This window comes from Vidua chalybeata, chromosome 13, assembly GCF_026979565.1.
Source record: "Vidua chalybeata isolate OUT-0048 chromosome 13, bVidCha1 merged haplotype, whole genome shotgun sequence".
Taxonomy (NCBI): Eukaryota; Metazoa; Chordata; class Aves; order Passeriformes; family Viduidae; genus Vidua; species Vidua chalybeata.
The window spans coordinates 19,663,430-19,677,651 of record NC_071542.1 but is presented as its reverse complement, the minus strand read 5'-3'; the positions used below and the strand labels follow the sequence as shown (position 1 = coordinate 19,677,651).

The 14,222-nt window shown below is 49.8% G+C and overlaps 1 protein-coding gene across 1 annotated transcript in view; it reads right to left on the bottom strand.

The window, feature by feature from the left end:
• The window catches only part of PIAS1 (protein inhibitor of activated STAT 1), a 61,916-nt gene extending 48,171 nt beyond the window's left edge, over positions 1-13,745 (bottom strand). Inside the window, exon 1 of the mRNA XM_053954343.1 lies at positions 13,714-13,745. Coding sequence (XP_053810318.1) covers positions 13,714-13,737 — 24 coding nt within the window. The 5' untranslated portion in view covers positions 13,738-13,745. The remainder of the gene's footprint in view (positions 1-13,713) is intronic.
• Between the last annotated feature and the right edge of the window lie 477 nt (positions 13,746-14,222).

Below are 14,222 nucleotides of genomic sequence, written 5' to 3'. Positions count from 1 at the left end.
ATCCCACCCTAAACCCCGGATCCCATCCCAAACGTGGGATCCCATCCAAACCCCGGATCCCATCCCAAACGTGGGATCTCATCCCAAACCCCGGATCCCATCCCAAACCCCGGATCCCATCCCAAACGTGGGATCCCATCCCAAACCCCGGATCCCATCCCAAACCCCGGATCCCATCCCAAACATGGGAACCCCAGCCCCAGATTCCACCCAAACCCCGGATCCCATCCCAAACCCCAGATCCCATCCCAAATGTGGGATCCCATCCCAAACCCCGGATCCCATCCCAAACGTGGGATCCCATCCCAAATGTGGGATCCCATCCCAAACCCCGGATCCCATCCCAAACGTGGGATCCCACCCCAAACCCCGGATCCCATCCCAAACCCCGGATCCCATCCCAAACCCCGGATCCCATCCCAAACCCCGGATCCCATCCCAAACGTGGGATCCCACCCCAAACCCTGGATCCCATCCCAAACCCTGGATTCTATCCCCAAACGTGGGATCCCACCCCAAACCCCGGATCCCATCCTCAGCTCCAGCCCTGGATCCCATCCCAAACCCAGATCTCACTCCAAACATGGGATCCCATCCCAAACGTGGGATCCCATCCCAAAGCCCAGATCCCATCCCAAACATGGGTTCCCACCCCAAACCCTGGATTCTATCCTCAAACCCCAGATCCCATCCCCAAACCCGGGATCCCATCCCCAAACCCGGGATCCCACCCCAGACCCGGGATCCTATCCCCAAACCCGGGATCCCATCCCCAGACCCGGATCCCACCCCAAACCCCAGATCCCACCCCAGACCCCAGATCCCACCCCAAACCCCGGATCCCATCCCAAACCCCAGATCCCGGATCCCACCCCAAACCCCAGATCCCACCCCAAACCCCGAGCTGCAGCCCGTGCCAAGGCCCGGATGCAGATCCCGGGGCTGCAGCTCCACGAGCCCCGGGCACACAGAAAGGGGAAGGGGGAGCAGGAAATTCAGTTTTTCCTCTCAGCCCAAGGCAGGGCTTCTCCCCGGCACAGGAAGCAGATCTTCCTGCTTTTCTTCAGCCCTCAGTGAGCAGAAAGAAAATGGTTTGGGATGAAAAGGCAGCCAAAGATGCATCTTAAGCAAGGCCTGAACTGCAACCCCACAATCCTATTCCACCCCTCAAAATCTGGGATATTCTGTCCTTCCAGCTTCCAGAGCTGTCCATGCCAGAAAACTGCATTTTTCTGTGTATTACCAGCGTGTTACCTATGGGCTCAAGCACGCAGTGAGCTAGGAAATTCTATATGTGCTGCATGCAATATTTTCCTGGCCCACACAGAGCTCAGCGGGGCCTTTAGGAACATTTTCCCAGCACTCTGGCACATGCTAAGGACATGGCTTGGTGGGAAGAGGGAGATTTCATTCCCCCAAGCCACCACCTCACCCTCCAGACACTTTTCCTTACAATCAGACTGAATCCAATGAATTTATTCCCACAATAACCCCTACCCTGCATGGAAACAAACCCCTTGATGGAATGAGGGGTTTTTGGAAGCCAAGTTTCAGCCACACCTAGGATTTCAAATCCACGAAAACTGCTGCAAGTGAACTCCAACAGGATCCTGCATTCACTGGGAATAAACCAGGATCCAAAGTGAAAACTCTGATAGCAAAATGATCAAAATCCCAACCAGGTTAGAGAGACAGAGCTGCAGTTTCTGCTTCAACATTCCCTCACTTTTCCAGGCCTTCCTCCCTCCCCCCATTCCCATCTTTCTCATTCAAACATTCCCCTCACTCTTCCAAGCTTCAGCCACGAGAATAAGCCAGGATCCACAGAGCTGCCCAAGAAAACTCTGATAGCAAAATGATCAAAATCCCAACCCACTTAGAGAGACAGAGCTGCAGTTTCTGATTTAAGCATTCCCTCGCTTTTCCAAGCTTCAGCCACAAGAATAAACCAGGATCCACAGAGCTGCCTAAGAAAACTCCATAGAAAAACCAAAATCCCAACCAAGTGAGAGAGCTGCAGTTTCTGGTTCAACATTCCCTCACTTTTCCAAGCCTTCCTCCCCCCATTCCCATCCCACTCTGGGGCAGATGTTCCATCACTGCCCCTTTTCATCCTGACCACTGCCCCACCTCATTAAGCACCTCATCCAAATCCCACCCTGGACAGGAATTTGCATATAGACAAGGCTTCTGCAGCTCATTAATGGCCTCTGAATAACTCTCACACGTTCATGAATTTATACCCTTTTACACACACAGGATTATTTAGGGTCTGGTGACAAAACAAGGCATTTTCTGGGGTTCAGCAGAGATTTTTAGTATGAACTGGCTTCACCTTTGTGCCTCCTGATCCACTCACTAGGTAACAACCTACAGCTCCTACTTCCAGGTAAGGATGTTTTAATTGCTTCACAGTACTGCTCAGCCTCTATGTCAAAAGGAAAAATACAAATAAAGGCATCAAGACATCATCGTGTGGGCCCAAGGAATGGAGTCCACGCCATTAATCAATTATTAATTAGCTCAAGCCTCTTACCAAACTGTGTGCGTGTCCTCTAAAAAACAAAGCCACACTCTACCAAACTTTTTGAGTGAACTGAACATGGGAAACAAGTTCCAACACATCTCAGCTTCCCCTGCACACAGCTTGGCACCACCTCAGAGTCCTCCCTGTGTTTAGAAACAACAGAACAGCAGAGGTCAAAGGAAACGATGGAAATCCAGTCTGCACACACAAGCTGAGCATTCCTCCAGCATCAAGAACTCCTTTAAAAAAATGAAGCCAGGCCCTGGATCCTCAGCTGCTATTCAGAGTTCTTCTGTTACCATCAGGCTGAGCTGTTCCAGGAGCAAACAATAGGGGAAGGTCAAGAATGGAGTCCTGCACTGGCACTCTGGGCTTAACCTGTTCCTGAACACCCAGAGAAGCCCGGATCAGCAGGGTTTGAAGGATGGAGCATCACTGGCAGAGCCCGGTTTAGTGTCCAGAATTTGTGGGAAGAGCAGAGCAGCCAGCCCAGAGCTTTGCAGAGTGACCTTTGCCACTGCTGGGCCCAAGATAAACACAGGTATGAGAACATCGGCTCAGCTGCGAGCACAAAAATCACTGGGAGAAATGGCTGGGAGGGAGCAGAGAGCAAAAAGACAAACAATTATTCCAAATTATGGCGATTCCTGCTTCACCCAAAGGTCCTAGTATGGGTGGGTTTGGTGGTCTCATCATAAAAAATCTATTGAATAATTATATATACACACAGATGAGAAGTGGAAATGTCAGAGGATGACTTCCCTAATGAAGAAATAGTAAAAGCTCAGAGTTTTCGACCTAAAAATAGAGGACCTGGGCACAGCTGTGATCCAATCCAGAAAACCAATCCAAATCCAGAAGCAATTCCTGCTTCACCCAAAGGTCCTAGTATGGGTGGGTTTGGTGGTCTCATCATAAAAAATCTATTAAATAATTATATATTCACACAGATGAGAAGTGGAAATGTCAGAGGATGGCAGAAGTCCAGCATGACTTCCCTAATGAAGAAATAGTAAAAGCTCAGAGTTTTCAACCTAAAAATAGAGGACCTGGGCACAGCTGTGCTCCAATCCAGAAAACCACAAGCAGCACACAGAGATGGACAGGGAGGAGCTGTTTGTCCTCCTCCATCACAACATCCATGGATGGAACAACAAAAGAAGGGTCAGAAATCCCTCCCAAAATACTGGGAACAAAATCAGGTTATAAAGGTTTGAGGAAACCTAGAGAGGCACTTGAAAATAGATTTATTATGGCTCATGCACCCTGCTGGATGCAGAGGGCTGACACAGAGGAATATTGCAGGGAGGGTATTTCTCCCACTTTGCCCTGTTGCTGCTTTTCCTCACTCACTCATTTCCAGAAGCTGCAGGAGACACCACCAGGCTGGATGGAGCCTTGTTCTGAACTGCCACAGCCACTTTTCCATCCCTAAGAATCAGTTTCTAAGACATTTCTTTTCAGTCATTTCCTCTGAAAGCCAAGTGACATTGTCAAGGGCCTCAAATAAAAATGTCACTGCAGAACAGAGAGAGTCACATTTAACAGCAAAGAGGTAAAAGTAGGAATTAACTGAATGAAAACCTGGGTGGACACCCTTTAGAAAAATATTATTTCAAATCCTTGTGATTCAAACCAACAACAGTTCTGATACTTGGAAAAAAAAAATATTTGAAGCCCTGCCATGGAGTGGCCTCAGCAGATTCACAGATGAGAGGCTGTTAAATCAACACAGAACCTACCAAAAAGAACAGCTTTGTTTGTGTCCCACGTTCCTGCTGCTGTGCATTTCTAGGTGCACTCACAGCTCCATCCAGAGCCTGAGCAGAGCTGCCTCCAACAGCTTTTCCAAGAAGCTGAAAATCTCCACAAATACTTGGACTGCTTCAAAGGCTCTTATTTTGCACCAGGGAAACGAGATACAACATCTGCACAGAAGTGAGATCATTTTGTCAAGGGAGTCTCGAGAAACAAGATGAGGAATGAACATATCAAAAACATTCTCATCCACACAACTTTTTACAGGACTCTCCTGCAGTTCAGACTACAGATTTTACCTGAACCAAACTGGCCCTACTGCATTTGGCTTCTGCTTTTTACAAAAAAAATACAGAACAGGGAGCTGCACCTAAGCTAAATTGCCAAGGCAAACTCACTTTGCTGCAGTTTTCATCCTATATTCTATTTTGCACACTAACTAACCATTTCTCAACTGAGTATCTTGTATAAACCATCCTGTATATCCCATTTTTCAGCTGAATATCTTGTATAAACCCAGCTTAGAAAAGCCAGGCCTCTAAGTTCTGCCCAGCACGAATTTGTGAGAACATTTCTCACGTGTTTGCACGCTCCACTGACCGTGGCCACAAAAGATGAAACTTCAGGTGTTGCAGCCAAGCAAGGAGGAGACTGAGCTCAGTTTTCCTCACGCTTAGCACCGTGGATTTAATGGGAGAAGGGGAAGGAGTGGGAGAGCTTCAAATGGGCAATAACTTCATGGAGCCTCCTGGTGAAGAGCTGCGTGTCACCTTCTCCCCTCTGAAGGTTCACTGCTTATGAAATTTCCATTTTTGGAAGCAATTCCCACCTTTTCCAGTGGTATCAGTGGACAGTCTCAGCAACTACATTTTCACACTGCTGAGGATGTGCACGAACAGAAATCCTCAGGAGAAAAAAACTCCTTGAGAATGACATGGAATGGCATGGAATCACCTGCCCAAATCCCATTCCCAAAATTCTTTGTCAAAGATGTCCAGCAGGATGACCTGGCAGGAGGTTTGGGAACGGGGCTCCTTCAGCCTGGTGGAGAGAAGGCTTTGGAGCAACCTCCTGGCAACCTTCCAATGTGTCCAGGAGGTCACCACGGAAACAGCCCTGATCTTCCCACTGGAACACAGCACAAGCTGAAGGAGGAGGTTCAGGATGGAGATCAAAAAAAAAAAGCCAAACCAACCCTGGTTTTACCATGAAAACAGCCAAGCCAGCCAAGAGGCTCTCCACAGAGGTGGTGCCATCTCCATCCCTGGAGGTTTCGCAGACCAGACTGGACCAAGCCCTGAGTGACCTGTTCTGACCCCACAGCTGATCCTGCCTGGGCTGGGGTCCCCACAGTCCCTCCCAGCCAGAATCACTGAATGATCCGTGGTCAGGATCAAGGGAACAAAAAGGCGTCAAACGGAAAGAAACGCCATGAAAAACCAACGGGAGAGCCCAGCTGAACTCTGGCTTAAAGAATTCAGCGAGACAATTTCTATCAGGGCTGGAGACTGGGAAAAAGCACTCAGGATACACCACAAACAGATAAAGCACAGGGAAGGGAGTGCCTACAGAGATAAAGGGATGCTTCACCACTGATGCAGGAGGAGCTGCTGGCTGCGTGAGCCCCAAAGCGGGGCAAACACAGCAGCTGCCCCTTGCTCCCTGCCCTGCTGTCAGGCGTCCTTCCCAGATGGAAAGTGGCCACTGGAGCATTTCCTGCAGCCCAGGCAGAGCAGGCAGAGCCCATCCATGTTTACTCCCAAGTGTCCAGCCAGCTCGTTCCCATCTCCTAACCCAAACACGGGAAGTTCACTGCGGAGCATCCGCAGTGCAGCCCGTGAGGTGACAGCACTTATCTCTGTCCCCTAAATAAACTTCCACATGGCCACGGAGTCCCTGCTCTGCTGCAGAGCCCAGGGCTCCCTTCTCCCCAGGCACAGCCTTTAGGAGGCTCCTTTTCCTTCTCATTAATTATCCTGTCACTTCCCATATAAATCTCTTGTATATCATTTCCCATAGACGTGCAGGTCAAGCTCAAGCTGACCTCTGGTCTAATTGTACCCTGGCTTTTCATTTCTTTGTTTCCCATATTCCAGACAAGCCCATAATACCCTCCCACTCTTCCCTAGCCTTGGAATCCCATCTCCAGAGCGCTCTGAAGGGACACAACAGACCAGCAGGGACATCCACAGCCAGCCCCAATCCCAAAGGGAAACAAGAGGAAGCAAATTGCTGAGCAGCTCCTGGATCAACCCAGCTGCACCAGCCACGGGAGCCTCAGCCAAAGAGGGAGAAGAAAAGGTTTGAAGGGACAATAATATCCTGTTCGCCTGGCTCCACGGAATTCTGCCTGAAAACCTGCAAGATCAGAACAAAACTACCATCTCCTGGCCCCATCCTCAGCTCCATATAGTCTCAAAGCTTTAATACTTTCTAGTTTGTCTTGTAGCCCCCAAGCTTTTAATTTACTTTGAAATAGTCACATTTTATGGCAGCGACTACGTTTGAAATGGCTTTGATAGCGTTGAGTAAAATTACAGAAATAAGCAGTCTTTTGTAAGCGCCTTTCTCCTCCTCATCCCCCTCCCTAGCAAAAGATTTTTGAATATCTACTCTCTCTACTCACTCTACTTTTAAGAAAGGCATTTGTTTCCATGAACAGACTGTTATTGAAGGTGCCACGTGCAATTTCAGCATCATAAAATCCAATCATCTCCACTTTAAAAAGCCCAAACCAACACTCTCAGCACTTACTGGTCTGCACAGAGCAGTGGCAGAGCACAATCAATACCTGAGCTTCAGCAAGAGGATCCCAAAAGCCAGCTGCCCCAGCAGTCACTCCAGATGGGCATTTCCCCTTTTCTCCTGCTCAAGAACAGGACAAACATTTGTTTGTGATTCTTGCAGGCACAATTCTGTTAATCAGAGGCGAAGGGGGGCAGCACAGGCTGAGGCACACAAGGTATTTACAGAGGAGTTTTTCACACAAAAGCCATGTTTGCATTCTTCCCTGAACCTGGGGTTTTCAAAAGGCTTTTACTACTTTTTATGGAGGGTGATAAAGCCCAGTTTTCCATTAGTAGGGCACCTGTAAAGCAAAACTTTCTACACTGGAAGCACAGCAGCAAAAGCAAAGAGACATTTCTGACACAACTTCAGCTCTGGAGGTGAAATTCTCTCCTCGTGGAGCCAAGAGCCAAACACCAACAGCCCGTGTAAGAGAAAAGCCCCAAGAGAGAAAATCATTCTCCAGCCTCTGGGGCACTGAGTGATCCAAAAATTAACCCTCTCAAAATGCTGATTCCCAAGCAACCAAGGGACTATGGCTTCAAATTCCATCGTTTCAGCAGAGCCCAATGCCACAGGGATGGAGAGCACCAGCCCAACTCACCCCAAGCTTTAGGACAAACAGGAATTCCAGGAGATGATCCAAAGGGTCAGCTCCCAACTCACCCCAAGCTTTAGGACAAACAGGAATTCCAGGAGATGCTCCAGAGGGTCAGACCCCACCTCACCCCAAGCTTTAGGACAAACAGGAATTCCAGGAGATGATCCAAAGGGTCAGCTCCCAACTCACCCCAAGCTTTAGGACAAACAGGAATTCCAGGAGATGATCCAAAGGGTCAGCTCCCAACTCACCCCAAGCTTTAGGACAAACAGGAATTCCAGGAGATGATCCAAAGGGTCAGCTCCCACCTCACCCCAAGCTTTAGGACAAACAGGAATTCCAGGAGATGATCCAGAGGGTCAGCTCCCAACTCACCCCAAGCTTTAGGACAAACAGGAATTCCAGGAGATGATCCAAAGGGTCAGCTCCCAACTCACCCCAAGCTTTAGGACAAACAGGAATTCCAGGAGATGATCCAAAGGGTCAGCTCCCAACTCACCCCAAGCTTTAGGACAAACAGGAATTCCAGGAGATGCTCCAGAGGGTCAGACCCCACCTCACCCCAAGCTTTAGGACAAACAGGAATTCCAGGAGATGATCCAGAGGGTCAGCTCCCAACTCACCCCAAGCTTTAGGACAAACAGGAATTCCAGGAGATGATCCAAAGGGTCAGCTCCCACCTCACCCCAAGCTTTAGGACAAACAGGAATTCCAGGAGATGATCCAGAGGGTCAGCTCCCAACTCACCCCAAGCTTTAGGACAAACAGGAATTCCAGGAGATGATCCAAAGGGTCAGCTCCCAACTCACCCCAAGCTTTAGGACAAACAGGAATTCCAGGAGATGATCCAAAGGGTCAGACCCCACCTCACCCCAAGCTTTAGGACAAACAGGAATTCCAGGAGATGCTCCAGAGGGTCAGACCCCACCTCACCCCAAGCTTTAGGACAAACAGGAATTCCAGGAGATGCTCCAAAGGGTCAAACAGGAATTCCAGGAGATGCTCCAAAGGGTCAGACCCCAACTCACCCCAAGCTTTAGGACAAACAGGAATTCCAGGAGATGATCCAGAGAGTCAGCTCCCAACTTACCCCAAGCTTTAGGACAAACAGGAATTCCAGGAGATGATCCAAAGGGTCAGCTCCCAACTCACCCCAAGCTTTAGGACAAACAGGAATTCCAGGAGATGATCCAGAGAGTCAGCTCCCAACTCACCCCAAGCTTTAGGACAAACAGGAATTCCAGGAGATGCTCCAAAGGGTCAGACCCCACCTCACCCCAAGCTTTAGGACAAACAGGAATTCCAGGAGATGCTCCAGAGGGTCAGACCCCAACTCACCCCAAGCTTTAGAACAGGAATTCCAGGAGATGCTCCAAAGGGTCAGACCCCACCTCACCCCAAGCTTTAGGACAAACAGGAATTCCAGGAGATGCTCCAGAGAAAGGAGAGGGCTGGGGCTATCTCAGAACAATTACAGGGAGCACTCCAGTCTCAAGTGCCTGAAGCTCTGGTTTGGTTTTCACTCTAATGGCACTGAAGAGAGAACTGATGAGAGGCTGATTTCCCCGAGAAGAGATTCCAGGAACTCCATCCCACGGTGCCAAACGCATTAGGGACAAGTCTGCCCTCCCTGGGCTCTGCTGGATGCAGGGCAGGGTATAAAGCACAGCACTCAGAGCCTCCATCCCTATAAATAACTTCAATATCAGCGGCATCCGAGCTCCCCACACCCTGCTCCGTGGGATGTTGTTAACTATTTCTCTTGTGTGCCTGACCCATGAATATTCTTACCAATGGCCAGGCAGTCCTGAGCACTTCTCCCCGCTCCAGGAACATTTTTCTCGTGCAATAAAGCTGAATAAGGTGCATCTCCTACCTCCTTCTAACTGGGGTTTTTAAAAACCTTTATAACCAAAAGAAAATCATCTGTAAATCCATTAAAAATAACTCCTATGAAATGCTAGAGCTGACAGGAACATTTTTCTCATGCAATAAAGCTGAATAAGGTGCATCTCCTACCGCCTTCTAACTGGGATTTCTAAATATCTTTATAACCAAAAGAAAATCATCTGTAAATCCATTAAAAATTGCTACTACAAAATGCTGGTGCTGTTACCTTCCACCTCAAGTGAATTTGACTTGCACAGACCCACAGATCCTCCCAGGACTTTGGGGGAGGTTTACCCAGAGTTCTCTGGCACTGTATTTATGTGCATGCAACAATCTGGGGTTTCTTGGCAATAGCAAAGGTTTATGGATTGAGGCTTGGACAGTTCCACTGCCAATTTTATCCCTCTGATATCTGCAACCCCAGTGCTGATGACCAAAAGCTCAAAAAAAAAAAAAAGATACCCAGCCCAAAAATCAGTGGAAAAATACAATTCTGCTGGCACACACCAAATTAGAGCAAGAACAAACGTAATCCACGGGCTCAGATAACAATGAAAAGTAGATTATATTTACTTTAATCTCAGCAACACACAACCTCAGCAACTTATAAAAGGATTAAGGAGAAAGAGCTCGTAGTGCAGAAGTGTAAAATTCTAATTGAACACTGAAACAGGTAGATTATGTTTATTAAAATTAGGGATGCAGTTCCACAGGTCCATTTGTTACTGTTATTCCAAAACTGCTTCCCTGGATTTCAGGGAGGGGTATTTCCCAACTGAGAATATTTCTAAGTGGTTTGTGTTCCTCACCATTGTGTGGAAATGCTGTGATGAATTTTCATTCAAACTCTTGGCTCACTTTTTTTTTTTTTTTTTTAATTTTTAAAGTATAAATTATGTCTAACAAGAAACACACCAGGGATCTCTTCAATCCCCAAAGGCACTTTCTTAAAAGGAGAGAGAACAAAGGAGAAAACCTCCCAGCATGTGCTTTCCAAACCAGCTTCTTAGGACAGTATCAAGAATGACAATACTTGAACATAAGCTTTTCTTTTTCATTCTTTGATCTGTGGCTAATTGAATTGATTATTGCAAACTGTGTAATGATTGCCAAAATGCTGGAGTGGAAGGCGAAGATCACAACAATCTAATAACCAATTTAAAGAGATGTAAGAAATATTGAAGGAAAGATTTAATCACTCAAGTATACTCCTTCCAATTAGAAAGAGCTTTAAATAGCTTACCTTGAGATAAATTAGAGTCTGGGTGCAATTAGACAGGAATAGTAATTAAGATGAGGAAAATTCACAAATGCCTCAGCCTATGGAGTGAGGGAGAACTCTGCAGAAGAACAAACTTTGCAGTTACCTTGTTTCAGCAGCAGAAAGGAAAACACACTGCTTCAATTTACCCCAACCTTCCCGAGTACCCAGGAATTCAGGAGCCTCACAAGGCCGGGATCTGCAAAGCCATGCTTCACCTTATCTGATTTTTTTTTTTAATTTCCCCCCCCCCGTGGAACAAACAATCCCAAATGGGGGTAAAAAAGGCTGAAAGGCTCTTGCCTGTGGTAAGGAAATACATCATGGGAAAGGCAATTTCATGATTAAAACTCCATGAAAAATTGTGGCACGTAAGACTGACCACTGCTTTTCTGGAGGGAGCAAGAACTTTAATTTTCCTTTGGCAATAGCACCCATCATATCACATTCCCTGATTTCCCCATGTGACATTCCCTAATTTCCCCACACATAGCCCCAGGGTTCTCTGCACGGGAAGGCAACAAAGTTTTAGAAACTTGAGTAAGTTTTTCTGACAAACTTTTTCTGGCCAGGCAAAAGAGTCCCTGCCCAAGTATTACAGCTGATTTTAGCTTTTAAAGGTCGCTAAATCTGAAATCAATCCCATTTGCTAATTAATCAGAGGAGAACCATACAAGGTTTTACCTAAGAAAATAATTAAAGGAATTCACTGGTCATTCTTCAAAGAGCAGACTCTTAATCACAAACCCTCCCTTAGCTACCTTTCAACTCCCAAAAAAAAGAACTTAAAAGCACGTTTTCTGGGGATTTACTCCTGCTCAAAAATGCCCAGTGTCCTCAGAGCTTTCCACGAGCCACGTTTTCCTGAGGAGCGCTGAGCTCCTGCAGCACCTGAGAGCCTGGAGAGCTGCAGGGTGACAGCTCCAAGCCCAAGCAGGAGATTCTGTGCCCCCTTCTCCTTCCTGACAGAGCAGGACCCACCCACGCAGCTTTTTAATTCTTCACAGTCTAAAGACAGACACAAAAAAAAAAAAAAAAAAAAAAAATCGGAATGTCCTGAGGTCTTCCAAGCATGAATTTATGAAGTAATTACTTTTTTTTGTTAAGCAAACTGCCAAGCTCCCATGGCTACAGAAAAAAAAAGCCCAACTTTTTTTTTTTCACTGAGTGCCATCCTCCAGTCCCTGCCTGCAAGTGCCACTCTGACCATAACCTGAGCAGAAAACTCAGAGAAAAAGCAGAAATTGAGAATAAAACAGTAACTTTGGCATTCACCCCCCCACTTTAGGAAACGTAAATTTTAAAAACTCTGGTTTTTCTCTACCAGTTCTCAAGAAGGAGACTTGTAGCAGTGATCAATGAAGGGGTTTGGAATGACTTTGTTCCCTATCTCCCATCTCTTTGAACTCCTTTTGAGTCACCCTTGCTAATAAAGGCATCACATAAAGCCAAGCTGGCTGCTGTGCACCACGAAACTCTCGCTGTTACTTACCAAAACACACTATTCCATTTGCCACGCTAAAATTAACAAAAAGTTGAGCACTGGAATCACATCTTAACCCTTTGATCTCGTTATGTGGGAAGCAGAGCGCTTGAAAAGAAAAAAAGGCTTAAGGACTACACAGCTCAAGCAATACAATGTGGTCTGAAGATACCCAGAAAAACGAAGGCCAGAAGAGGATTTAAAGGAGGATCTGAAGGGTCCTGACCCACACAAGTGAGAACACACCGAAGATTTAATATTTCTTAACCTGCTGACAGCTCCTTAAGCACCTAAAAATGAAAGCGCACCGTACCTTTGATACACAGAAAACGGAGATCTACCAAACCTCAAGGAAAAGACAAAGTATTTCCTTAGTCATACTTGACACGTTCCGCAGTTTATGTTACACGTTTAACACGCCTGTGCCCGTACACATTTCAGATCCACCTGATTCGAGCTCTGCGAACTTCAAGAGCCCTCCTGGTGAATAACGACCCCGTGACAACTGCGAGGAAACTCCGCAACTTTTAACACCCCGCAGGGTGTGCAGGGCGCAGTCCGCACCCGCACACGGCCGCAAAGTTTCGGGGGGGGGGTCTTTTCCTCGGGATTTTTGGGCGGATGCCTTCCACCCTCCATCCTGCGACTGCTCTTCCTCAAAACTGCGGATTCTCCTGCGCCTTAGGAAAGCCGAAGTTCCGCGTTCGGCAGAGCTCCTCCCGCTCCTGCCCCCGGGCGAGCGCCCAAAACCGCCCCCCCCCCCCCCCCCAAAATAAAAAAATCCTCCAAAAAACGCCCCGAACGCAGCGACCCCCGCCCGGGGAGCGCCGGCCGGGCTGCGGGGCGGCTCGGAGCGCCCCGTTTCCATGCGTTCCGCAGGATGACAGGGACCGCCGCCAGCTCAACACCGCGGAACTCCTCCACATCTGCTTGTGACGTTCTTTATTTACCGGAGGGGCGGCGAGCCGGCCTCCCCGGCGCGCTCCCCCCGCTGTCACCGCGGGCACCGCCGCTGCCGGGGGTCGCTCCCGCCGGACTCCCCGGCAAACTTCGCGGGGCGCCGGGGCTCCGTCCCCCGCCCCGGCAGCGGCCCCGCCAGCCCCCCGCGGAGGCTCCCCCGGCCGCCGCCCTCAGCCCGCGGCGGCGCGGCCCGACCCGGCGGGCGCGGAGCGGAGCCGCCCGCGCTGCCCCGGCTGCCGGCGGGGCCGCCCGGCGGAGCGCGGCCGGCGAGGGGGGGCGGCCAGAGAGGAGGCAGCTCCGCGCTTCGCTCCCCGCACACCCCGCCTCTCAACCCTCGCTGCCGGCGGGGCTCCGCCGCGGCCGCTCCGGCGGGGCCCGTCTCGCCCCGGGCCGGTCTCGGCCGCGGCCCCGGCGGCGCCGCGGGGGGACCCGGAGCTGCGCTTTACCTTTAGTTCCGCACTGTCCGCCATCTTGCGACTCTGCGCGCAGGCGCAGTGAACCCCGCCGGGACACCGCGCCCCCCCCCCCCCCCGCCTCCCGCCGCCGCCCCGCCCGCCCGCAGCGCGCAGCGTTTGAATCGCGGCGCCATTTTGTGCCTCCCCGGCCCCGCCGGCCGCGCCGTCCCCGCCGCTCCGAGCCCTCGTCCCGGCGCCGCCGCACCGCCCCGGCTCTCCGTGCGGCTCCCGAGCCGCCCCAGGCGCGCCGCGTGGCCGCCGCCCTGCCCGCGAAGTTTGGCCCGGCGTTGGCGCGGCGCCGCTGCGCGCGCTCCGTGAGGGGAGCGGGTCCCTCCGGGCGCCCCGGCTCCCCTCAGCCCCGCGGGCACCCTGCGGATGGCCGCGGGGCAGCGGTGGACGCGCGTTCCCGCAGTAATAAATCAATTTATTAAAATGGGATTTTGCAGCTCCGCTTCCTGCTACTTAATCCGCGGGTTTAAGACCCTTAGGAGTGGAACGGG